The sequence below is a fragment of the Erinaceus europaeus genome, chromosome 3 (genome assembly GCF_950295315.1).
Source record: "Erinaceus europaeus chromosome 3, mEriEur2.1, whole genome shotgun sequence".
NCBI classification, from domain to species: Eukaryota; Metazoa; Chordata; class Mammalia; order Eulipotyphla; family Erinaceidae; genus Erinaceus; species Erinaceus europaeus.
In genome coordinates this window covers 177,763,534-177,789,122 of record NC_080164.1, presented here as the reverse complement: position 1 = coordinate 177,789,122, position 25,589 = coordinate 177,763,534, and the positions used below count along the sequence as shown (strand labels likewise).

The following is a 25,589-nucleotide window of genomic DNA, read 5'->3' as shown; positions in this document are numbered from 1 at the left end:
CCTGACTTCTAAACATTTATTTATTTGTTTTATGAGAGAGAGAGAGAGAGAGAGAGAGAGATCAGAACACTCTTCAGGTCTGGCATATAGGGTGCCAGGGGTCAAACCCAAGACATCTAATGCTGGGCTTGTGAGCACGAACTTCTGTGCCCACCAGGACTGATGTGTCAATGTGTCCCTTAGGGCCCCCAGCGGGGACTACAGCACCACCAGCCTGCAGTCAGTGAGAGACGATGTGTTCATTAACATCTTTGACGAAGTGCTCTCCGATGTCCTCGAGGTGAGTTCATAGTGTCGGCTGCTTATCTTCAAGAGTTTGGGGAGGGTTACCTTATACAGGACCCGGGTTCAAGCCCCTAGTTCCCACGTGCAGTGGGGGAGATTCACAAGTGGTAAAGCAGAGCTGCAGGTGTCTCTCACTCTGTTTCTCTCTGTCTCCATTTAGTAAATAAACATTAATTTTTTTCATTTAAAAAAGTATTTGGGGGGCGGAGATAGATAGCGTAATTGTTACACAAAGAGACTGTCAAGCCTGAGGCTCCAAAGTCCCCGGTTCAGTCCCCCGTACCACCACAAGCCAGAGCTGAGCGAGTGATGCTCTGGTATTAAAAAAAAAAGTGTTTGGGGCCAGGTGGTGGCACACCTGATTAAGTGAACACATTACAGTGTGCAAGGACCTGAGTCCAAACCCCTGCAGGGGGAAAGCTTCACGAGAAGTGAAGCAAGGTACAGGTGTCTCTGTCTATTTCCATCTCTACTCCTCCCTTCTCAGTTTCTCTCTGTCTCTATCCAATAATGAACATAAATAAATAAATAGACTAAAAAAGAGAATTTAACAAAAAAGAGTCTGGGGGAGGGATTGATTCACATCTGGAGGCACCAAAGTACTGAGAGGTGCTTCCTTCAGAGCAGCTAGAGAGAGGCTGGCAGAGAAAACTCAGCCACAAAGCAGGGACCTTGCCTGCTCAGGCCTAAGCCCAGAGGCTGTTTGTGATGCGCCGACTGCTCACAACCCTGAAGCTCTGACAGGCTTCCGGTCAGCTTGTGTGGGTCACCATGGCTTCCCAGCCAGCTCAGTCTAATGGCCTTGCTGCTACATTAATTTAACAATCCACCGGGAGTCAGGCAGGAGGTAGCGCAGCGGGTTAAGCACACGTGGCACAAAGCACAGGGACTGGCACCAGGATCTCGGTTAGAGCCCCCAGCTCCCCACCTGAAGGGGAGTCGCTTCACAGGCGGTAAAGCGGGTCTGCAGGTGTCTGTCTTTCTCTCCCCCTCTCTGTCTTCCCCTCCTCTCTCCATTTCTCTCTGTCCTATCTAACAACGATGACATAAATAACAACAACAATAATAACTACAACAATAAAAAAGAGCAACAAAAGGGAAAATTAAAAAATTTTAATTTTTTTAACAATTCCCATTTATTTGTTTCTAGTCCCTAGGACATCATTTTTTTGTTTGTTTAATGATGCAGAGATCTCACACATATGCAATCCTACCTCTCTTTGGCCGCTTTTTTTTATTTCAGAGAGGAGTGGGGGTGAGCAGTGGCACACCCAGCTAACTGCACACAGTTCTGAGGGTGAGGACCCCCGCAAGGATCCGGGTTTGAGCCCTTGGCTCCTCACCTGTACGGGGTGAGGATGCTTCACAAACAGCAAAGCAGTTCTGTAGATGTCTCTCTTCTTCTCTATCTCCCCCTCCTCTCTCAGTTTCTCTCTGTCCTAGTCAATAAAATGGGGGGATGGCCTCTAGGAGCAGTGGATTCATAGTGCAGGCACCAAGCCCCAGCAATAATGCAGGAGAAGCGGGGGGGGCAAGGAGAGGGAGAGAGAAACAGGAGAGACACCACGACACTGCTTCATCATCCCGGGAGCTTCCCCCAGTGCTGTAAGTGATTCCATGTGATACCAGGACTCGATCCTGGGTCCTCCGGCATGGTAGGGTGGGTGCTGGAGTGGGTGGACTGCCTTCTGGCGTGTGTGTGTGTGTGTGTGTGTGTGTGTGTGTGTGTGTGTGTGTGAGTGATTCTACCTTACAGAGCTTTCAGGTGTGCTATATGGAAAGTCAACCTGTGTCCTGTGACTTCTGAGGCTGACCGTGTGCTCATGGGCTTCTCTTCCACAAGTCCCAGGCGTGTCTTCCATCTGTTCTAGGTCAGAAATGTTTATCCCTAGACCTGCATTAATGGAGGCAAGGAGAACAAGAACCAGAAGTTTCTCTTCTTTCTTTCTTTTTCTTTTTCTTTTTTTCTTTTCTTTTTCTTTATTTGGGGAATTAATGATTTACAGCTGACAGTCAGATACAGTAGCTGGTCCATGTGTCACACTTCTCAGTTTTCCATATAACACTCTAACCCCCCACCTAGGTCCTCCTCTGCCACCATGTCCCAGGGCCTGAACCTTCCCTCACCCCCACCCAGAATCCTTTCTCGGTGCAACACACCAACTCCAGTCCACACTCTGTTCTGTGTTTTCCCTTCTGTTCTTCCTCAACTTCTGTCTATGAGTGGGATCATCCCACATGCATCCTCCTCTTTCTGGCTGATCTCACATCACATAATGCCTTCAAGCTCCATCCAAGATGAGGTGAAGAAAATGAATTCACCATTTTTAATAGCTGAGTAGTATTCCACTGTGAGTCTGTAGACTGCAGCTTGCTCAGCCACTCATCTGTTGTCGGACACCTGGGTTGCTTCCAGGTTTTAGCTGTTACAAACTGGGCTGCTCAGAACTTTCTTACTTTCCTTTTTTGTGTTCTTTGTTTGCTTGGTTGGGTTTTGGTTTTGTTTGTTTCCTTGGTCATCTCTGGGACTTAAACTGCTCTGAGCCAGGTATGTGTGTGTGTGTGTGTGTGTGTGTGTGTGTGTGTGTGTGTGTGTGTGTGTGTGTGTGTTTTTAATGTAAACAGAGGGAGAGAAGGAAAGACACCACAGGGAACCTACCCCCAGTGACCTGGGGGCTAGCCAGGCTGAAGCCTGAGTCGTATGCAGTGGTGAAGCAGACACACTACCCAAGTCACCCGGCCTGCCAGCCATGTTCTCATTCTCAGTCAAGTGTCTGCTGTGCTTCAGGAGTTGGACTGGTGCTAATTATTAAATCATTTTATTGATGAGGACATAGGCTCAGCAATACCCCAGGGTCACAAGTCTAGAAAGAGCCTGAGCTAGACCGCGACGTGGTCTCTGTAACCTCAGTCCAGGTGTGCTCAGCCTGAACACACCGCAGTGTCTCTGGGATACTTCCGGGTGCTCTGAAACACCATTTTCCTTCCTACTTTCTTCCCCCACCCCCTTAGGATGAGCGTGACAGGGGAAGTGGCCTCCACACCCGAATTGAGAGACACTGGCTGGGCTGCGTGAAGATCCCCTTCAGCACCATTTATTTTCAAGCCAGGGTAAGTGTGTCATGCTGGCACAGGGCGACAGGGCCCATCTCTCCCTCAGATGGTTTCTGGGCAGGTCTGTGGCCTCAGCCCTGCGCACAGCCACCCTTGGGGAGACGCCCGCACTATGACCTTCTGCCACACCCAGGTGACTTGCCCTCACATCTCTCTCCTGGGGTTTAATGGGTAATGCATGACAGTTCCAAGCTCAGTGTATTCAATGCATTGAAACAGAGGTGACGGGGTGGACAGTGGTGCACCTGTTAGAGCACACATACATTACAATGTGCAAGGATCCAGGTTCAAGCCCCCCAGTCCCCACATGCAGGGGGGAAGGGGAGGGGCAAATGTCAAGAGTGATGAAGCAGATCTGCAGGTGTCTTTCTCTTTCTTTCTCTTCTTTCTCTTCTCTATCTCCATCTCCCCTCTCAATTTCTCTCTGTCCCATCAAGTAAAGAAACTATTTAGAAATGATAAATAAACAGAGGTAAAGAAACTGGTGGTAAGAGGACAGAGGAGGAACACTGAAGGTGCTGAGGAGAAAGTAGCTAGTAGCTGGTCTGTCAAGCTTCCGGAACCCTGTCCTCCGTCCCCCACCGTCCTTCCCCCTTCATTTCCATTATGAAAAAGGCTGAGCATACAGAAACTCACGCAGCCAAGATGCTGGCCTCACAGGCTGCACCAGAAGACCAGCCCCTTCTATTTCTCTGTCTCTTTTCAATAAATAAAATATGTTAAAGAGAGGGAGTCGGGCTGTAGCGCAGCAGGTTAAGCGCAGGTGGTGCAAAACACAAGGGCCGGTGTAAGGATCCCAGTTCGAGCCCCCTGCTCCCCTCCTGCAGGGGAGTCACTTCACAGGCGGTGAAGCAGGTCTGCAGGTGTCTATCTTTCTCTACCCCCTCTCTGTCTTCCCCTCCTCTCTCCATTTCTCTCTGTCCTACCCAACAACAATGACATCAATAACAATAACTACAACAATAAAACAGCAAGGGCAACAAAAGGGAATAAATAAATAAATAAATAAATAAATAAATAAATAAATACAAATATATGTGTTGGGACCAGGTGGTGGCGCACCTGGTTGAGTGCACATGTTACAGTGCACAAGGACCCCTGGTTCGAGCCCCCCGGTCCCCACCTGCAGAAGGAAAGCTTTGCCAGTGGTGAAGCAGGGCTGCAGGTGTCTCTCGTTCTCTCTCCCTCTCCATCTCCCCTACTCTCTCAATTTCTGACTGTCTCTATCTAATTAATAAATAAAGATAATAAAAAATTAAATAGATATATGTGTGTTAGAGAGAGAGAGAGAACAGTGTGGCATTCCAGAAAAGACTGTCAGCCAGCACTGACCAAGGACTTACACAGCAGTCTGCAGACATTTGTTGCCTGACGCACTCAACCCAGAAGCACTGCTGTGAATCCTTTGCATGAATGGCCAAGCTGATAGGCTTTAGCCTCAACCCAGGACTCAAACCTTGGCAGCCTCTCACCACCCTGCATAATTAAAACATGCGTTGCTGAACTCAGAAGAGAAAGAGCAAGAGGCCCAGTGTAAGAGAGATTGGGGGAGGTGGGTGCACCCCAAAAGCCATTCTGGGGATCCAAGACTCACCGGGTGCTGCTTTCTTCACAGATTGACGGAACATTCAAGATTGACATCCCCCCAGTCCTTTTGGGCTACAGCAAGGAGCGGGGCTTCGACTCGGTACGGAGCCTGAGCGAGGGCTCCTACCTCACTCTCTTCATCACCATGGAGCCGCAGTTGGTGCCTGGGGAGCCGGTTCGGGAGAAGGTAACAGACTAAGCATGGATTGTGCCCGTGAGAGCAGCTGGGTAACTCTGAACGTGCACAGAGCTGTTAACAAGGGCAATTGACAACACCCGTCTTTAGGACAGAGAGACAAGAGCAAACCTGCTCTGCCTCCAGAGTTTTCTCAATGGGAGAAAATAAGACATGACTCATGAGAGAAGTATGTCTCTCTTTTTATTCATTTATTTTTTTTTTTACTTGGTGTTTCTTGGCTAAACCACAAAGCCGTGTCTGAACTCACATCCCTGGCTGGGTTTTGCCTCCAGGGCTCTGGTTCCTTCTTAGGATCCTGAAGCCAGGTGACCTCAGCTCATTTCAGTGCCATTGAACAAAAGCAAACACAAATGGAGAAGCACTTTATTATTATTATCATTAGATAAGACAAACAGAAATTGAGAGGGAAGGGAGGATGGAGAGGGGGAAGAAAGAGACACCTGCAAACGTGCTTCACTGATCATGAAGCTTCCCCCATGCAGGTGGGGAGCAGGGGCTCGAACCTGAGTCCTTGTGCATGACAGTGTGTGCACTTAACGGGGTTCACCATTACCCAACCCCGAAAAGCACTCTACTCCTGAACAGCTCTAAAAAGAAAAGCCTGCCTGAATTTCTGTTGGATAGCAACTATTTCCCAACCTTTATAGTTGGAAAAAGATACTTCATTTTTTCTTTTACTAACACATACTAGATTTGAAATGTCTATTTTTATTGTTACCACAGTTATCACCAGGGCTCAGTGCTTACATGATGAAACCCCCCCCCTTTTTTTTCTTTCATTTTTGGATAGAGACAGAGAGTAGTTGAGAAGGAAGTTAGAGGTAAAAGGAGAAAAAGAGAGGCACCTGCAACACTGTGACACTGTTTTACCACTTGTGACGCTTCCCTCCGTCAGGAGGGGAACCAGTCACTGAGATCTGAGTGCTAGAGCATGGTGACATGGCACGCTACCAGATGCACCGCCATCCAACCCCAAAATGTCTTCATATGTTTTAAGATTTTATTGATGACACGACAGAGCAAGAAGCCAGTGCCGGGGACTGACCTCGGGACCTCAGCCAGGCCTGTCCTCAGCTCTGGCCGTTAGTGGTGTGGGGGGATTGAACCTGGACCCTCTTGTGTGCAAGTCCTGTGCCCGGCTGCGGGCTCTCGCTCTCCGAGTCCCTCGTCTCCCCGGCTGTTGGGCGACAGCGGTCAGAGCGGCCTCCTGGGAGTCCTGGGGCGGCTCCGCGTGACGAGGGCAAAGTGCACAGAGAGACAAGGAGGCAGTCAGCTCTGGGAGAGCCTCGGGTGTGGGGGGGAATCATCTCATTTATTGGAGGAATAAAGGCAAGCAGATATGCCCATAGCCCAGGAAGAGGGTTGAGGTGATCATTAACCCCAACACAATACATAGTTACATCTTGACCTACAAAGTATTTGATCACAAGGAAAAAGTTACCATACAAGGTTTGATCACAAGCTTTACAATGCATATGTCTCCGGAGGTAAATTGCAGGCACTTCAGGGCCGGGGGGCGGGGGGTGGGGGGGGCAGTTGAGCAGCTGGATGACGCTGAGCCAGTCAGTATAGGCGTGCAGTCTGGACATCTAAGGGCATCACAGACCTGTTACTGCTCAGTCTTGGGTGGCTGAATGCCACTTGTCCCTCTAAGAAGTTGGGAGACGCCGACCACTGGGGGGGGGGGGGTGTCGCGTAACTAGTTAGCATGCCAGAGTCTCGTTCGTTATCGGAATTAACCAGACAGATGGCTCCACCAACTAAGAACGGCCATGCACCACTGCCCACAGAATCGAGAAAGAGCTATCAATGTGTCAATCCTGTCCGTGTGCGGGCCAGGTGAGGTTTCCCTGTGTTGAGTCAAATTAAGCCGCAGGCTTCACTCCTGGTGGTGCCCTTCTGTCAGTTCCTTTAAGTTTCAGCTTTGCAACCATACCCCCACCCCCACCCCCGAACCCAGAGACTTTGGTTTCCCGGAAGCTGCCTGGCGGGTCATGGTAATAATACCACCGCATCAGTTTCCAAGTTAACCATACACAGTAATTCATGGCCTTTGTTTAAACGGGGGAGGAGTGGCATGTGTAGAAAGGTGCCCATATCTGGGGGTCCGACCGTCATAAATCCAGAGGTCAGTGGGGGACCTGCCATATTCTCAACCCAGAGTGGGGAGGGCCTGGGGTCTACCTGCTCAGATTCTCCTGGAAACAGTGGCCTGGACTTCTTGGACATTGGGCCCAGTTCCCAACACCCCATCACTGAGCATCTCCCTGGTGTTTAGCTTTTTATTTACAGGGCAAATTTACACGTTTTTGTTTTTATTTTTGTTTTTAAGCTCATGATTTTATTCTGTGAGAGAGGGAGAGGGAGACCAGGGCACTGTGCCACCAGAGGTGGTGCCTGGAATCAAGGCCAGAGTCTCACTCCATGCAAGGCCCATGCTCCACCACTAAGCATCCTTCCCAGCCAGGTGCACCTGGAAACCAGTACCGATTGTGACCTGCAGAGCACTGGCAGCCACCACCAAGTGTGAAATCATCCCTCCACCCTTCCTCACAGTGTGTCACATGTGTGGTTTCTGCTGGCCTTGAATGCACGCCTCTGGCTTGGCTGAGAGAGGAGAATGAGGCTCAGGGTCCAAGCTCCCCAGGCAGTGAACAGAGATAACACTAAGCATCAGTCAAACAGATTCCAGTGTCTTTCCTGAGTGTCTTTTAGGGCTGGGCATATGCCACGTATATATCCATACTATTGCAGCCAAGAAAACAGAATTTGAAATTCACATATAGGACTAGGGAAGTCTTACTGAATAGAGACAGCCAGAAGGAAGAGAGGGAAGGGGGTGATAGATAGATAGATAGATAGATAGATAGATAGATAGATAGAGACCTGCAATACTGCTTTGCCACTTTGCAAAGCTTTCCGTCTGCAGGTGGGGACCAGAGATTCAAACCTGGGTCCTTGCACATTGTAACATGTGCGCTCAACCAGGTGAGCCACCACCCAGCCCCTGTTCTGGCTTCTCTTTCTCTTTCTTCTCTCGTGTAAAACTTTCTCATCCAGTCACGTACATCTTCAAACAAGTTCTGCAGAGCTGACATCTCGTGTTGGTGACTGCTAAGACTGGCTGCACAGACCCTTAGATGAGATGTGCTTCTCCAAGTTTATTCACTGTAACTGAGACTGGGATGGATATAGGAGGGAAGGAGGGAAAGAAGGAAGGGGGGGGAGATTAGGGAGAGAGAGAAGGCTCACAGCTTTGTTTTTTATCAACTGAACAGTTTGATTCATGGAGGAAAAAAAAAGTCCTACCCTGGTTTCTGATTTCCAAGGAAGGTGTTTACAGAAGAGCTTGAAGGATCATTGAAAAAAGCAGACATACTGAAATTAATTCAAAGTGACCTGTGCACTAACTAGCCGCTGCCCTATAGCTGTGACTGATGGTTTTCTTGAGAGTGTGTAATCTTATATCCATTTCGTAATATTTCTAGGAAGGGAACTATAGATTCTGAAATGTTCTTCTTCATCTATAAACTCAGGAGAGCAAGTGTGTTTACACCAAAAAAATGGGAAAACACTTCCAGAACTTCCCTCTGGAAGCTTTCTTTGCATTGGAAGTGGTTTACTGTGCATTTGGTGGCACGTGGTACAATTTCCCATCTCACCATGACAGGTGTCTGCAAAACACTCGCACCTCCAACTTGGGTCCTTCTCCATCAGGACTCTCTGGAGGTGATCTTCCAAATACAGCAGAGCAACCTGTGGTGGATAAATAAAGGGAGGCAGGCACTGATTAAACATACAGATCACTATGCACAAGGACCTGGGTTCGAGTCCCTCCTTCTCACCTGCACGGGGGGACATTTCAGAAGCAGTGAAGGAGGTCTACAGGTGCCTGTCTTTCCTTTTCCTCTCTCAGTTTCTCTCTGTTCTAGCCAATAAAATGGAAAAAATAGCCGCCAGGAGCAGTGGATTCATAGTGTAGGCACCGAGCCCCAGCAATCCCAGAAATAACCTTGGAGGCAAAAGGAAGGAAGGGAGGGAGGGAGGGAGGGAGGGAGGGAGGAAGGAAGGAACGAAGGAAGGAAAGATGTAAGGAAAAAAAAAAACACAAGAAAACCAGAGGCTTGGCCCACTGGGAGAAGGGGTGTGGGACAGGGAACAGGAGTTGTGATGGGGTAGGGGCGAGGTGGGAAGCACTGCTCTCATATCACAGGACTGTTAAGTGGCCTGCAGGGCTCCAAACAGAACCCAAGTCCCCAGCCTTTGTGGTATCTTCTTACCCTGCCATGACTATGAAAAGCATTTTGCTGAGACCTCAAACATAAGGGCCCAAGAGCCCGCCCCCCCCTTCTCCCACCCCGCCCTGCCCCTTGGGAAGGTGGGTTCTTTGAAACCTTTTGATTGGGAAGGCATGTGGACTGACAGGATCTAATTCAGGCTGAAACACCACAGGGCGATTCCTCTACAGACTGCTGAGGGAGGAGCTGGGTGCTGCTGTGCCCAATTGAGCGCACGAGGACCCAGGTTCAAGCCCCTGGTCCCCACCCGCAGGGGGAAAGCTTTGCAAGTGGTGAAGCAGAATTGCTGGTGTTTCTGTCTCTTTCTTTCTCTCTCTCTCTCCTCCTACCCTTTTGATTACTGGCTGTCTCTATCAAATAAAATAAATATAGTATTTAAAAAACCACTAAGACACCATAATTAATCACATTTAGTGGCACAAAATACAAATCTAAGATATATCTGCACATGCTATGTGGTTAATCAAAGAAGCACCCAAAAAAAAGCGAAATGCTGAAAGAATTTTGCCCTCTGATGTTAGAAGTCTTTTCTTTTTTCCAAATTCACCCCATGTATCTAATGGTGCTTATTCATAACTTTTTCTTTAAAAACCAGTCATTGGGGAGCCGGGCGGTAGCACAGCGGGTTAAGCGCACATGACGCAAAGCACGAGGACCGGCGTAAGGATCGCGGTTTGAGCCCCCGGCTCCCCACCTACAGGGGGGTCACTTCACAAGCGGTGAAGCAGGTCTGCAGGTGTCTGTCTTTCTCTCTCTCTCTCTCTGTCTCCCTTCCTCTCTCAATTTCTCTGTCCTATCCAACAATAATGACAGTAATAACAATAATAATAACAACAATAACAATAAAAAACAAGGGCAACGAAAGGGAAAAAATGACCTCCAGGAGCAGTGGATTCAAAGTGCAGGCACCAAGCCCCAGCAATAACCCTGGAGGCAAAAAAAAAAAAAAAATCAGTTACAACTCCTGAAACCCTTATTTTAAATTCTTACTTGTGTTAGCAAAAACAACTATTAAAAAGTAAATTATCCCTCTTGGCAAAGTCTTCCTCTCACTTCTGTTTGTTTGGTTTTTCCTTTTGTCTTTCTCGCCGCTGGTAGATGAGTGACACGCTTACGAAGGTACCCAAGTATTTTTTTGTTCTACCGTTTGTTGGATCATAGTGAGTAGGCTGTCGTCTGCTGTCGTGTCCCCTGCCACCCTCCAGAAGCTGCTGCACCCCAGTGTTTGGGGGCTCCCTGGCAATGTCTGTCACTCCACAAAGAATGTCTGTCTCTGGCTTTTCGTATTGTTTCTCTAGAAAGATACTTGCAGCGAGGGAGTCACAGGACCACAGGATGGAAAGTCACTTACAAACTGTGCAGGATCGTGACTTTTTCCCAGTCCTTCTTCCTACCCATGAGCCTCCTCCCCTATTACTGAGTAGTTGTGGCAGTTAATTCTGTCTGCCTCACGGAGGAAGGATAAATAAACCATTCTATTTTCTGTCTGTCTGTGTATCACCTTGGAGGTCCAAGAATTGAGCCAGTCAGAAAACTTAACAACGGTGGGTGGAGGGGGCTGGGCGATGGCACACCTGGTTAAGCGCAAATAGTACTAAGCACAAGGACCTGGCAAGTATCTGGGTTCGAGCCCTTGGGGGGGGGGGAAGCTTTGCAAGTAGAGAAACAGGTCTGCAGGTGACTCTTTCTGTTTCAACTAATGACAGGATATCCAGGTCCAAGTAGTATGAGAGGATTTAGAGATTTCTTTTTAAGTTGGGAAGCTCATTGTCACTACTGATTCAAGATTTCTGATGGTCCCTCTGGGGAGCGCTACAGGTGCTTCTTTCAGAGAGTCTCGCTCAACCCCAGGGAGTCTCTCCACAGCCCATCGTGACTTGATGCTCTCCTCCCGCGATCTCTAAGTAGACTCTGGGTCACACGCAAAGCAGTCTGCTATCCAAGTGACCTACTTCACCAGGCCATAATACTCTCTAGTTCTACCAAAAAAAAAAATTTTCCCTTTGTGTTACTCTTGTTCTTTTCATATGGAAAATATAAAAAAATAGCCCAGCTTTCCTTAGATAAAATTTAAAAATTCCTCAGTTATGCATATAAGTTTATATTACTTGGGTAACAAAGATACCCAAACATCATTAATCATATTAATCAGTAATTATGTTAATGCCGTCCCAACAATATTAACAGTCCAAATGGATAAAAGTCCCTAGTTACGTATACTTCAAAGATCAAAACTTGGGAGTCGGGCGGTAGCTCAGCGGGTTAAGCGCAGGTGGCGCCAAACTCAAGGACTGGCAAAAGGATCCAGGTTTGAGCCCCCAGCTCCCCACCTGCAGGGGAGTCGCTTCACAGGCGGTGAAGCAGTTCTGCAGGTGTCTGTCTTTCTCTCCTCTGTCTTCCCCTCCTCTCTCCATTTCTCTCTGTCCTATCCAACAACAATGACATCGATCATAACTACAACAATAAAACAACAAGGGCAACAAAAGGGGAATAAATAAGTAAATAAATAAATTTAAAAATAAAAACAAAGATGAAAACTTTTGGTGTCTTAGAGCATCTACTAGGCACTAATAGATCCTAGTATTATCACCTCATTTTTCATAAGAGAAAACTGAAGGAAAAGTTAAATCATTAATATGAACTCACCCAGGTACAGAATGACAAAAAAAAAAAAAAAAAATCAAGTAGCAGTGCCTGCATTCATAGCCATGTTGTAAAGTTTAATTCTACAACTTATAACTTCAGAGTATTGATGCCGGTCTTACTAATTAACTTTGCCTCAAAGATATATAAACTATGACTTTAAAGAGACTTAACTAGGGGACCGGGTGGTGGTGCACCTGATTGAGCGCTCACATTACAATGCACAAGGATCCAGGTTCAAGCCCTCAGTCCCCACCTGCAGGGGGAAAGCTTTGCAAGTGGTGAAGCAGGGCTGCAGGTATCTATCTCCCTCTCTATCACACCCTTCCCTCTTGATTTCTGGCTGTCTCTATCCAATAAATAAGAGGCTTAACTAGAATATATATATACTCATAATTATGCCCATTGTTTTGAGCCATAAAACTACTGGAGTGTTTGTTTTATACTTTGAACATCAACAAGGTAGATCTACCAAGTGCATAATTATCACTTCAAAGGAAAATATATTACTCTGTTTATCTATTCTAGGTCCTTGAAGCAGCAGGGAGGAAAAAAAGAGAGAGAGAGAGAGAGAGAGACTGTTTAACATTCACTTATCCAAAGTGCCTGGAGCCTTTTAGACTCTCAGCAGACATTTTTTTTTCCTCTCCAGATTTCAAGTAACTATTTGAAATACCTGTAAATAATTCTTTTTGAACAATTAATTAAACAAATCAACAAATGAGTTTAAAGGAAACAGGGATGAACTCAGCTGGACTTTGCCCCCTTGTCTCATAATTCTCCTTCTTTCTAGAATGATAATTATCTCTGGCTTGATGATTCTACCCTAGGAGTCTGTGTGTGACCAAAGTTTTATAATCTCACCTTTTTATTTATCTGTGTATTCCTTGTATCACCAGCGGCTAACAGCACTCGCTGTAAACACCAGGACGTGGCTCTGTGCTGCGTGGTAGCTGGTCACCGTGATGCTGTTAAGACTTGGATGACAGGAGGCGACTGGAGATGCCTCCGCCCTCCCCAGCCTCTTCACCAAGGCCCAGCTTCCTGGGGTACAACAATCAATTTAGACTCAGGGAGCCACAGTCCAGCCCAGTATAAGAGCAGTAATGGAATGTGTTCCATTCATTCATTCATTCATTCATTCATTCATTCACTCCATAGTATTTGTCAAGTATTTTCTATGTACTGGGAGTCTGGGCATTGGCACACATCACCATGCACTAGGACCCAGGTTCGAGCCCCTGCTCCCCACCTGCAAGGGGGACACTTCATGAGCTGTGAAGCAGGTCCGCAGGTGTCTATCTTTCTTTCTCTCCCTCTCTGTCTCCCCTCCTTTCACAATTTCTCTCTATCCTGTCAAATAAGATAGAATGAGGGAGGTGGAAATGGCTGCTGGGAATTGTGGATTCGTAGTGCTGGCACCGAGCCCCAGCAATAAAAAAAAAAAAGTCCTGGTTCCAGCATCTTACTTACTCCATGGAAAAGACAGAAGACAGAGTAAACATGATCAGTGGTTTTAAATACTTAAAGCCAACAAGAAAATTACCGTTAAAATGTGTAAGGATTGTTTTATTAACATAACAGTTTTCTGGGCCAGGCAGTGGTGCATCTGGTAAAGTGCACACATTACAGTGTGCAGGAACCCAGGTTCAAGCCACTGGTCTCCCCCTGCAGTGGGGAAAGCTTCAGGAGTGGTAAAGCAGGGCTGTCGGTGTCTCTCTCTCTCTCCCTATCTCCCCCTCCTCTCTCAATTTCTCTCTGTCTCTATCCAATGATAAATAAAAGAGACTTAAAGAGGAAATCCTAACAGTTTTCCAGATGGTCACTTGCCTGCTAACTGTTGTCTTTCAAGCTTATTGGTTATGTAGGTAATCCAGGTGATTTTTAGAATGTGAATGTAACCACATAGTGGCCACGCCAGTCATATAGTTTTTGTTAACAGTAGATCCAGAAGCACACACTTAGTTCATGCTCACTGTGGGATCTGAGAAGTGCTCCTTGGTCTCCTGTAATCCTACGTAAACTCCACAGACTCTTCCTTTTGGAAGTTTGATTCACAGGAAGATGAGAAATTACTGCATGCCACAGAGAAGTTCCAAGCTGAATGCTCCTTAAAGTTTCCACATCGCCAGTGCCTTACGACAGCAATCAACATCAGTGGGAAAACCGTCTTCATCACACGGTATCTCAAGCCTTTAAACCCACCTCAGGAGTTCCTGGATGCTTACCCCAACAATCCACAGGCAACGGCAGTAAGTACCCCATAACTGCTGATTCTGGTGCAGCAAACAGGTTAAAAATGGCAGTGTAGGGTGGTCAGGGTGTAGCACACTCGATTAAGCACACACATTACAACGCACAAAGACCTGGGTTCAAGCCCCCAGTCCCCACCTTGTGGGGGGGGGGGGGTGCGGGAGCCCTTCATGAGCAATGAAGCAGGGCTGCAGTTATCTCTTTTTTCCTTCCTCTTTATCTCTCCATCCCCTCGCAATTCCTCTCTGTCCTATCAAAATAAATAAGTCCTTTTCTAAAAATATTTATTCCCTTTTGTTCCCTTGTTTTATTGTTGTTGTTATTAATGTCATTGTTGTTGGATAGAACAGAAAGAAATGGAGAGAGGAGGGGAAGACATAGAGGGGGAGAGAAAGATAGACACCTGCAGAGCTGCTTCACTGCCTGTGAAGCGACTCCCCTGCAGGTGGGGAGCTGGGGGCTCGAACTGGGATCCTTATGCCAGTCCTTGCGCTTTGAGGCACGTGCACTTAACCTGCTGCACTACCACCTGACTCCCAATCTTTTTTTTTTTTTAAGCTCAGTGTATTATGGCCAGGGAAGTAGCTAAATGTTGTGGGACAGGGCTTACATGTATCAGTTCCCAAGTTCCATTCCTGGTACTCCAAATGGCCAAATCACCTCTCAGGCCACAAATATCTCAGCAGTGTAAAAGGAGGAAAGGGCCGAGGAGCCAGCATGATGGTTATATAGGGAGACTTTCATGGGGCTGGGTGGTGGCATACTGGTTAAGCGCACATAGTACAAAGCTCAAGGACCTGCACAAGTATCCAGGTTCAAGTCCCTGAATCCCCACCTGCAAGGGGGAAGCTTCACAAGTGGCAGAGCAGGTCTGCAAATGTCTGTCATTCTCTCTCCCTCTCTACCTCCCTCTGCCCTCTCAATTTCTCTCTGTCCTGTTCAGTAAAAGAGAAAGAGGGCCTCCAGGACCAGTGGATTCATAAGCAATGACCCTGGAGGCCAAAAAGAAGAAGACAGCTGTCATATCTGAGGCTCCCAGATCCTAGGTTCAATCCCTCACAGCACCATGAGCCAGAGTTAAGCAGTGCTCTAGTCTTTGTCTCTCTGCTTCTCACTCATTAAAATAATTTAAAAAGAAAAAAAAAGGGAGTTCGGGTGGTAGAGCAGCGGGTTAAGCGCACGTGGCACAAAGCGCAAGGACCGGCATAAGGATCCCGGATCGAGCTCCCAGCTCCCCACCTGCAGGGGAGTCACTTCACAGGTGGTGAAGCAGGTCTGCAGGTGTCTATCTTTCTCTCCCCCTCTCTGTCTTCCCCTCCTCTCTCCATTTCTCTCTGTCCTATCCAACATCAACGACATCAATAACTACAACAATAAAAAAAAACAACAAGGACGACAAAAAGAAAAGAAATGCTGAAGATATTTTGGAGAGACCGAGGAGTCAGTTTCACCTGTCGAGAAACGACAGTATCAATAGTCTTTGTCAGCAGGTATAAAATGACCAGAGTGCAGAGTTCAGCACTTGGAAAATATTTTTCATTTTGTCCTTGTAAATGCACAAGAGGTAGGAAACGTTTTTGAAAGAAATGAGGTAGAGGATCTGATTTCTGTTTTGCAAAGACTTGTTTTCTGTTTTTTTTGTTTTTGTTGTCAGCTTCTTTTGTTTTTCCAGGAGCTGGTGGCTCACTATGTGTCTTTGATCCCCTTTTTGCCCGACTCGGTCTCCTTTGCTGGCATCTGTGACCTCTGGAGCACGTCCGATGTAAGTAATGTTTCTCACTGACTGCCTGCCACGAACGGATAGCACACAGCGTGTCAGGGGCCAGGCGACTTCACATTACAACATCCATTAGCTATGACTGAAAGAGCTATTTGGCCCATCAGTTTAGCAGGAGGAGTTAAATTCTGAAGGATTATTTTTTTTTTTTCCATCCTGGTTCCATCTGTCCCAAGTTGAGAAAATAAAGGAAGCTAATAATTTTCACAGTGAAGAAGCAAAGGACATGCCAGATGTCTTGAGTCCTGAATCATCTCTCTGTCACTCTTAACGTGTGCGCTCAGCCAGGTGCGCCACCACCCAGCCTCTGTCTCCACTCATGTCGCATGTTCTGTCTTGCCCCCCCCCCCGTCCTATCTCAGGTGTGACCAGGTTCTCTACCCTCACAGAGTCCGTGTATGTTACATAAACTTCCAAATAGATCTTCAGTCAAATGAAACAAACATATGAGGCGGTTCAGCTAGCTGAGAGCACGTCTTCAACACATGGGGCCTTGGGTTGGAGCCCTAGCCCCAAATTGGAGCAACCAAGATGAAAAACAAACAAAGCAAAAGAAATAAAACAAACAAACAAACAAAAAAGGTGGAATTCCATGGATGGTGGAGCAGTGATTGGGTCTTTCTTTCTCTCTCTCTCTCTCTCTCTCTCTCCTTCCTCCTTCTCTTTCTCTCTCAAAATATAAAATGATAGAAAACGAACCAGAGGGACCAGATGGTGGCACACCTGGTTGAGCACACATATTACACAGTGCACTAGGGCCCAGGTTCGAGGCCCCGGCCCCCACCCGCAGGGGGAAAGCTTTGCAAGTGGTAAAGCAGGGCTGCAGGTATCTTTCTGTTTCTTTCCCTCTCTACCCCCCCTTCCCTCTCAATTTCTGTCTCTATCCAATAAATAAAGGTAATAAAAAAAGTTAAAAGAAAAATTAAGAAAGGAAGGAAGGAAGCAAAGGAGGGAGGGAAAGAAGGAAGGGAGGAAGACGAACCAGGAGGTGACTCATCACATCTCTCACGTGCAAAGTCCTGGGTTCTTTCTCCACAACTGTATTACACAGAAAACAAACAAACACAAATCATCACTCACATTCTTTCAGCCTCTGGGCCTCATGTTGAACCATCTGCATAAAACTAAACTCCCTGTGCCGGGCTAGCTTCGCGGGAGAGACAGATGAGGAACTCATGGTGGCATGCTAATACAATTCTTTATTCAGGTGGGAGCTCCAGAGTCGGGTGTGAGCACAGCGGGTTAACCCACGTGGCACCAAACCACAATGGCCACCTCCCGCTTTGCACGCCGGCCCTTCTCCAGGTCAGGACGCGGGAGAGGGAGAGAAAGAGAGTAAAACCAGGAACAGAAGTGGGCTTTATAGAGTGAAACCAGAAGTGGCAAAAGCAGAGATGGCTGGGAAAGGGGGTAGAGAAAAGAAAGAGCAGGAAGGTAGAAAGCTTCCGTGGCAACAGTTGCGAGGGTTTTAACTGGTGGGATTAATGTACCCTGTAGGCAGGGCGGGTCTCGAGGTAGAAAGAAGATAGATCAAAAGAATGGGTGTGGAATCTTTCAGGCAAAACAATGATTGTGTAAATAGGCCATACTGTCAGCAATGCAGCATGGAGCAGAAGGAGCTGCCCGACATCCCAGACATCCCTGTATTAGATAAGCTCCTTGGAAGGGTAGTTCTGAGCCAAAGAAATTGAAGTACACTTAAACGTGTTCCCCCATTGTTGTTTTCAACGGGTTATGTTGTTTTCACCGGGCTGGCTTCACGGGCGGGTAACAGACGACCCGGGACTCATGGCTGGGTTGTATGCAGTATCTCTTTATTCATGCAGGACGCAGCACAATCTAAACCGAGCTAAGCTAAACTCAAGGTACTGTAAAACTCACAATGCTGTCTTTATATATACTTGCCAAGTAGGGTGGAAACAGGATGTGACATAGAGTGGGTGGAGAGAAAAGTGACTGGTGACAATCAGTCTGACAAGGAGAGGATCAGGGTGTGACAAGGAGAGGGGGTGGAGCAAAAACGTATCATGAAACAGTGGGGATTGAACCAATGCCCTGGAGGGAGGGTGGTGCTTGTTAACAGCGGTTATGTAAATAGAATGAAGTGGTTATGTAAATAGAATAGTGTTAAGCAGGGGGGATTTAAACCAAATGAAACAGAAGGGGTCTCGTGCATACCAACACCCCATAAGTCTGGGTAACAGCATGTAGACATTTTCAGAGGGTAGATGTGCCCACCTTAGACCACCTGTGAGGAGTTACAGGGAGAACAGACGCTGCCATGGGCTCTGGGGCCAGGCTGGCTTCCCCCTCCCCACCCCCAGGTTGCACTTCATCTCAGTCTGTGCTTCCTCCCCTGCACAAGAGGGAGGTCTTAGTGTCCTCACTCCTCCCCAGGCAGGTTTGGCCTAGGATTAAAGGATGAAGGAAAGCAGATTGCTTAAATCAGTCTGCTGGGCAGCTGGGGTGCAGGGGCAGGATAGGAACAGGCAGAGGGACAGAGCTGTGTTTCTGCCATTGATAGTGACGTATTTTTCTCACCTTTATGGTTATGTTTTGCCAGAAATTAACCTTGTAGCCTCACACATGCAAAGCATTCACTTTTAAAAGTTTTGTTTTTATTTAATAATGATCAAGAAGATCATAGGATAACGGAGGTACAATTCCCAACACCAGAGTTCTGCATCCCATCCCCTCCATTAAAAGCTTTCCTGTTCTTTATCCCTCTGGGAGCACGGACCCAGGATAATGGTAGGGTGCAGAAAGTGGAAGGTCTGGCTTCTGTAATTCCTTCTCTATTGGACATAGGCATTGCCAGGTACATCCATACTCCCAGCCTGTCTCTCTCTTTCCCTAATGGGGCAGGGCTCAGGGGAGGTGGGGTTCCAGGATACACTGGTGAGGTCGTCTGCCCAAGGAAGTCAGGTTGGCACCATGGTAGCATCTGCAACTTGGTGGCTGAGTGCTGGGGCTGGAGGTTGACATTCTACACTTGATGTCTTTGGACAAATTCCAGAATGAAACTTGTCGAGGTGGTACTGGCTGTATTGATTTGGCTGAGCTCAGCAGATGCAGGAACAAATGGTGGAACGAGTGAAGCATGCAGGAAAACAAGCCCCACCCCAGAGGTCCCAGGACTGGGAGAAATCCAGGTTTTATAGAGAATGGAGAGGGTTCCTGCTGTCTTAGCGTTTAAGACGGCAATAGATCATTATTACTGTAATCAACGTTATTTGGGAATTCGGTTGACTTTGAAAATCCCATGGTTAGGACTTGCTGGATCATACAAGACCTCACCACGATCGATGCCATTGAATGCTATTTACATATAGCTGTATCTAAAATCTGAGAAAAGATTTCTAAAGGAGTTCTGATACTTCAAAGCCCTCGTTTTTTAACAGTGACTTTTTAAAACCCAAAAGGAAGCAATCCATGCATGCAACACACTCTCTCTTTTCTCTTTTTTTTTTTTTCCCCTTCACAGCAATTTCTCGATCTTCTGGCAGGAGATGAAGAGGAGCATGCGGTGCTGCTGTGTAATTATTTTCTCTTCCTGGGTAAAAAGGCCTGGCTCGTGATGGGCAGCGCCATACCAGAGGTGAGGCCTCCCAGGCTGGAGGGACAAGGGCGGTCTGAAGTCTCACAGGACTGTGTGATGGAGCAGATCGTGGACAAGAGTTGACTATAATTAAGTCACTTGAGCAGGGGCAGTAAGGATGTATAAGACTGTTGTCATCTGGGAGTCGGGCAGTAGTGCAGCAGGTTAAGCGCAGGTGGTGCAAAACACAAGGGCCAGCTTAAGGATCCCTATTCGAGCCCCGGGCTCCCCACCTGCAGGGGAGTCGCTTCACAGGCGGTGAAGCAGGTCTGCAGGTGTCTGTCTTTCTCTCCCCCTCTCTGTCTTCCCCTCCTCTCTCCATTTCTCTCTGTCCTATCTAACAATGATGACATCAATAGCAATGAAAAACAACAAGGGCAACAAAAGGGAAAATAAATAAATAAATAAATACTTTAAAAATCTTAAAAAAAAAAAAAAAAGACTGTTGTCATCTGAGGCCTGGGTGGTGGCACAGTCAGTAGGGTAGCTGACTCGTGCCTGTAAGACTGTTGGAGTCTCAGTTGTCCAGGTCCCCCTCTCCACAAGGTAGGCAGGAGCATACCATACCCGCCACCATTCTGTCATCTTCCACCACAGGCCACTGGTCCCTGGCTTCTTTTATTTTTTTTTTTAAATTTTTTATTTATAAAAAGGCAACACTAGCTAGACCATAGGATAAAAGGAGTACAACTCCACGCCATTCCCACCACCAGAACTCTGCATCCCACCCTCTCCCTTGATAGCTTTCCTATTCTTTAACCCTCTGAGAGTATGGACCCAAGGTCATTGTGGGATACAGAAGGTGGAAGGTCTGGCTTCTGTAATTGCTTCCCCAGGCCCCTTTTCAACTATCTCCCCTCCTCTTCAGAGTCCTTGGATTGATGCACTAGGTGGTAGCTAGTTCCTGTTTTACCCTGCATTTCCTTTAAAAAAAAAAAAAAAGATGTAATAATGATTGACAAGACCATAGGATAAGAGAGATAGCATTCCACACAATTCCCACCACCATAGTTCTGCATCCCATCCCATCCCATGAAAGCTTTCCTATTCTTTATCTCTCTGGTATTATGGACCCAAGATCAGTTTGGGGCTGCAGAAGGTAGCAGGTCTTGCTTCTGTAATTGCTTCTCCATGGGGCATGGGCGTTGGCAGGTGGATCCATACCTCCAGCCTGTTTCTGTATTTCCCTAGTGGGGCAGGGCTTTGAGGAGGTGGGGTTCCAGGACACATTGGTGAGGTTGTCTGCCTAGGGAAGTCAGGTTGGTGTCATGGTAGTATCTGCGACTTGGTGGCTGAAAAGCATTAAGTTATAAAGCAGAACAAACAATTTAAAGGTAAGAATACAACAGATAAGATTTGGGCTCCCCATTTTGGAAAAAGCTGGTAAGTCTATTTTAGGCATATTCCAAAGGGCCCATGGCATTTATTATTATTATTATTGCTTTATTTTTATTTATTATTTATTTTATTAGTAATTTAATATTTGGCTTGCAAAACTACAAGATAATAGGGGTACAACTCTGCACCATTCCCACCACCAGAGTTTTGGATCCCCATTCCCTCCATTGGAAGCTACACCAGTTCTCCCAAGGTTGTAGATATGGGTTAACTATTATTTCTATAGTCACCTGTCTATATGTGTATATATTGGGCCCTTTTTTTAAAATAAGGTCTTCCTTTGGCTTTATTTATTCATTGGACAGAGACAGACAGAACTTGAGAGGAAGTGGGAAGTAGAGAGGGAGAGAGTCAAAGAGACCCCTGCAGCACTGTTTCACCACTTGTGAAGACTTTCCCCTACAGGTGGAGACCAGGGGCTTGAACCTGGGTCTTTGTGCATTGTTATATGTGTGCTCAACCAGGTTCACCACCACCACCCCACATCCCCTGATTTTTAAGTTGCCCCATGAGTGATATAATCTGATATTCATTCCTTCTGGATTATCTCAACATGGTTCCTTCCAGTTCCATCCAGGATACAACAAAAGAGAAGATTTCTTACAGCGGGAGTGGTAGTTCCTTGTATAAATACTCTACAACTTCCTTAGCCCCTCATCGGACAAGATTTCCTTCCATAGCTTTCCCTGGACTTAGAAGGAGAGTGACCCAGAGATTCCATTATAGGCAGAGAGACATGCCAGGGATAAATCATGACATGGTTTTGAGTGGAACTCAAGGACCCCATGCAGTGCTTTGAGTTATTTATTTATTTTAATGTATGTATTTATTTTGTTGGCATGTCTGATCCCTTTAGCATCCAAAGACCCCACATCTTTTTCCTATGGGCCTCCTCCTGCCTGAGGATACAGAATACTGAATCCCTCACTGATGAGTGTTTAGTGCCGAGGCTTGAACAGGATGGAAGACAAGAGTGGTGAAGTTTAGAGACCTCTCCTTTCACACCAACTGCTTCAGCTGGCTTCTCTACTAACCACAAACAAAGGGAAACAATGCAGAGAACCTTGGCCACCAGGAAAAGAATTTCCTGGCTGTATTTGGATAATCTCATTGCTGCTTTTTTTTGTTTTTTTTTGTTATGTCTGTGTAGCTCTCAGAATCTGTTGAACCCAGCCCACTGAAAATATCCTGAAATTGGGGGCCACACCAGGTTATTTGGGGTACAAGCTTAGAAAATTCACATTGATAGAGACAGTTTATCGTAAGAAATCAGGGGCCCTGCCAGAAGTGAAGTGTTCAGTGCAAGCTTCTCTTGAACGTTCGTGTTTGACTGGCAACTGGCTTAACACTGATTTTATTTTAGGGTCCAACTGCCTACGTGCTGACTCGGGAGCAAAGTCACTACTTGATATGGAATCCTTGCAGCGGACATGTCTACAGACAGTTTGACACGTTCTGTCCCTTAAAAAGCGTGGGATGTTTAATAGGTCCTGACAATGTAAGTGTTACTGTTTTCTCCTAAACGAGGCTGCCTTTCCTTTTCTGTTGACCTGCCGATTACAATCTGCCTATCAGCCAGGCAGTGGAACCCTGTTAAGTGCCTGTGTTACCCATGCAAGAACATGGGTTCAAGCCCCTGTTTTCCACCTGCTTGGGGTGAGGAAGCTTCATGAGATGTGAAGCAGATCTACAGATGTCTATCTCTGTCTCTCCCTGTCTTCCTTCTTTCTCAATGCCTCTGTCCAATAAAGTAAAATAGGAAGAAAGGAAAGGAAAGGAAAGGAAAGGGAAGGAAGGAAGGAAGGAAGGAAGGAAGGAAGGAAGGAAGGAGCAAGAAAGAGAGAGAGAGAGGGAGGGAGGAAGAAAGAAAGAGAAAGGGCCACCAGGAATAGAGGATTCGTAATGCTGGCACCAAGCCCCAGCAATAACCTTGGTGGCAAAACATAAAAAAACAAACAAACAAAAAATATATATCAGTTTAAAAAAAGAAAAAAGATGTGCTGGGGTTGGGTGGTGATGTACCCAGCAGAACATTACAGTGTACAAGGATCCAGGTTCAAGCCCCCATTCCCCATCTGTAGGGGGAAAGCTTCAGAAGCAGTGGAGCAGTGCTCCAGTTGTCTCTCTCTCCATCTCTGTCTCTCCTTCCCCTCTCAATTTCTGTCTATTAAAAAAGTAAAATCAGGTGGGGCTAGAGAGCATAATGGTTATGCAAAGAGACTCTCAGGCCTGAGTCTTGAAAGCCCCAGGTTCAGTCTCCCACACCACCATAAGCCGGAGCTGATCAGTGCTCTGATAAAAATATCTTTTAAAAAATTTTAAAAAAGTAAAAGCCACCAGGACCTGTGGATTATATTTGTCAAAAATGCAGTACAGGGGCCAGGTAGTGGCGCACCTGGTTGAGCACACATGTTAAAATGCACAGGACCCAGGTTCGAGCCTCAGGTTCCCACCTGCAAGGGGGGAAGCTTTCTAAGTGGTGAAGCCGTGTTGCAGGTGTCTCTCTTCTTCTCTGTCTCCCCCTTCTCTCTCAATTTCTAACTGCCTCTGTCAATCAACAAATAAAAATAGTTAAAAACCCAATCTAGGGAGTTGGGCGGTAGCGCAGTGGATTAAGCACAGGTGGCACAAAGTGCAAGGACCGGCGTAAGGATCCCAGTTCGAGCCTCCAGCTCCCCACCTGCAGGAGAGTCGCTTCACAGGCAGTGAAGCAGGTCTGCAGGTGTCTTTCTCTCCCTCTCTCTGTCTTCCCCTCCTCGCTCCATTTCTCTCTGTGCTATCCAACAACGACGACATCAATAACAACAACAATAATAACTACAACAACAAAAAACAAGGGCAACAAAAGGGAGAATAAATAAATAAATATATTTTAAAAATTTTTAAATAAATCTTTAAAAAACCCACATAATATAAAACAACCCGGATGTGCCAAGCGCCATGGCAGGACTGAGGTAAAGGTTTTGCTTGAGCTTGTAAGCAAACCCATAGCAAAGCAGAATAAAGTTAAATTGAGATTTGAATTTAGAGGCCCTCTGTTTGTATCTGGGCTCTGTCTCCTGGCTTCTCCTCCACAATGGAGTTCCCAATGCCGAATTCATCTCACTATATGGAACAGACTTTGTCATCCTAGAAGCCTTAGTTGTTGCTAAGAGTCCCAGGCACCAGGAGGGGACGCTTGTTGCCCGGGGTCACTTAACTATGAAGCCCTGCAGGCAGTGGTGGCAACAGGAGGCACAGGGGCTGGGCAGGGGGGCACCTGGTTGAGCACACAGGTCGCCATGCTCAAGGACCTGGGTTCGATCTCCCTTCTCCCTTTTTTGATCTATCCCTCACCCTTTCAGTTTCTCTCTGTCCTGTCAAATAAAATCAGTAAGAAAGAAACATGAGGCCTGGGGTCAGGTGGCTTGAGTTTTCATTCCAGCTTCACCAGTGAAGAGCTGTATGAGCGTGGGAATGCTCCTCAGTCCCTCCCAGGATCAGACTCCTCACTAGCCAATGGAGGGAATAGCAGTTAAGTCATTTGAAGAGTCTGCTGAGGAGCGAGACAGCCAGTGTACAGCTGCCAACATGCAGTCATTCCCATCACTGGCTGCATGATTGTTTGGTTTTTTCCCTTTTTGGGGGTGGGGGGTGGGGGGTGGGGGGTTGCCTCCAAGGTTATTGCTGGGGCTCAGTGCCCGCACTGCGAATCCACTGCTCCTGGAGGCCATCTTTCCCCATTTTGTTGCCCTTGTTTTATTGCTGTAGTTATTATTGTTGTTGTTTATGTCGTTGTTATTAGATAGGACAGAGAGAAATGGAGAGAGGAGGGGAAAACAGAGAGGGGGAGAGAAAGATAGACACCTGCAGACTTGCTTCGCCGCCTGTGAGGTGACTCCCCTGCAGGTGGGGAGCTGGGGGCTCGAACCGGGATCCTTTCACTGGTCCTTGCGCTTTGCGCCATGTGTGCGCTCAACCTGCTGCACTACCACCTGACCCCCCATGATAGTTTTTATAATCACCCTCCATCCCCATGGTCTCTGAGATGCCTGTCATCTGCCAAGATTGACACGTGAGCATAATCCCCAATTCATGACTTCTTATTTATAAGTTTTTTTCTTTTGTCTGTGCATGAGTACATGCTTCATATTATATTCTACTTCTTATTGTATCCCAAACGTGGGCCCAAGGCCACAGAAAGCCAAACAGGATCACAGCAGCTTTTCCAAGAAGGGGAGGGCTTGTCTGTTGCAGTCCAGAGAGCAAGGGAGGTAGGTGCACTGCCCAGATCCACCACCCTGTCTCTTTATATTTGGCAGATATTCAGACAGAAAGGAGCAGAAACAGGAGATGTCTGCCTTGTCCAGGTTACAGTTAAGCCAGGCAAAAGCTCGAGGCCATCATGCCATCTGGTCCTCTGGGTCAGGACTGGGGCTGACGTCTGTCTAGACCAGG

General features: G+C 46.9%; 1 protein-coding gene and 1 long non-coding RNA gene across 4 annotated transcripts in view; one reads left to right on the top strand and one right to left on the bottom strand.

Annotated features, from left to right (window-relative positions):
* LOC132537571 (uncharacterized) overlaps positions 1 to 5,128 on the bottom strand; it is a 41,809-nt gene extending 36,681 nt beyond the window's left edge. The window contains exon 1 of the long non-coding RNA XR_009549052.1: positions 4,994 to 5,128. This is a non-coding gene — a long non-coding RNA (uncharacterized LOC132537571). The remainder of the gene's footprint in view (positions 1 to 4,993) is intronic.
* The window catches only part of CC2D2A (coiled-coil and C2 domain containing 2A), a 124,446-nt gene that overhangs the window by 87,864 nt on the left and 10,993 nt on the right, over positions 1 to 25,589 (top strand). For all 3 annotated transcript variants that reach the window (XM_060188318.1, XM_060188317.1, XM_060188316.1), the window contains 7 exons: positions 184 to 280; positions 3,298 to 3,396; positions 5,015 to 5,173; positions 14,175 to 14,378; positions 16,052 to 16,141; positions 19,641 to 19,754; positions 22,516 to 22,650. In XM_060188318.1, the coding sequence (XP_060044301.1) occupies positions 184 to 280; positions 3,298 to 3,396; positions 5,015 to 5,173; positions 14,175 to 14,378; positions 16,052 to 16,141; positions 19,641 to 19,754; positions 22,516 to 22,650 (898 nt within the window). The remainder of the gene's footprint in view (positions 1 to 183; positions 281 to 3,297; positions 3,397 to 5,014; positions 5,174 to 14,174; positions 14,379 to 16,051; positions 16,142 to 19,640; positions 19,755 to 22,515; positions 22,651 to 25,589) is intronic.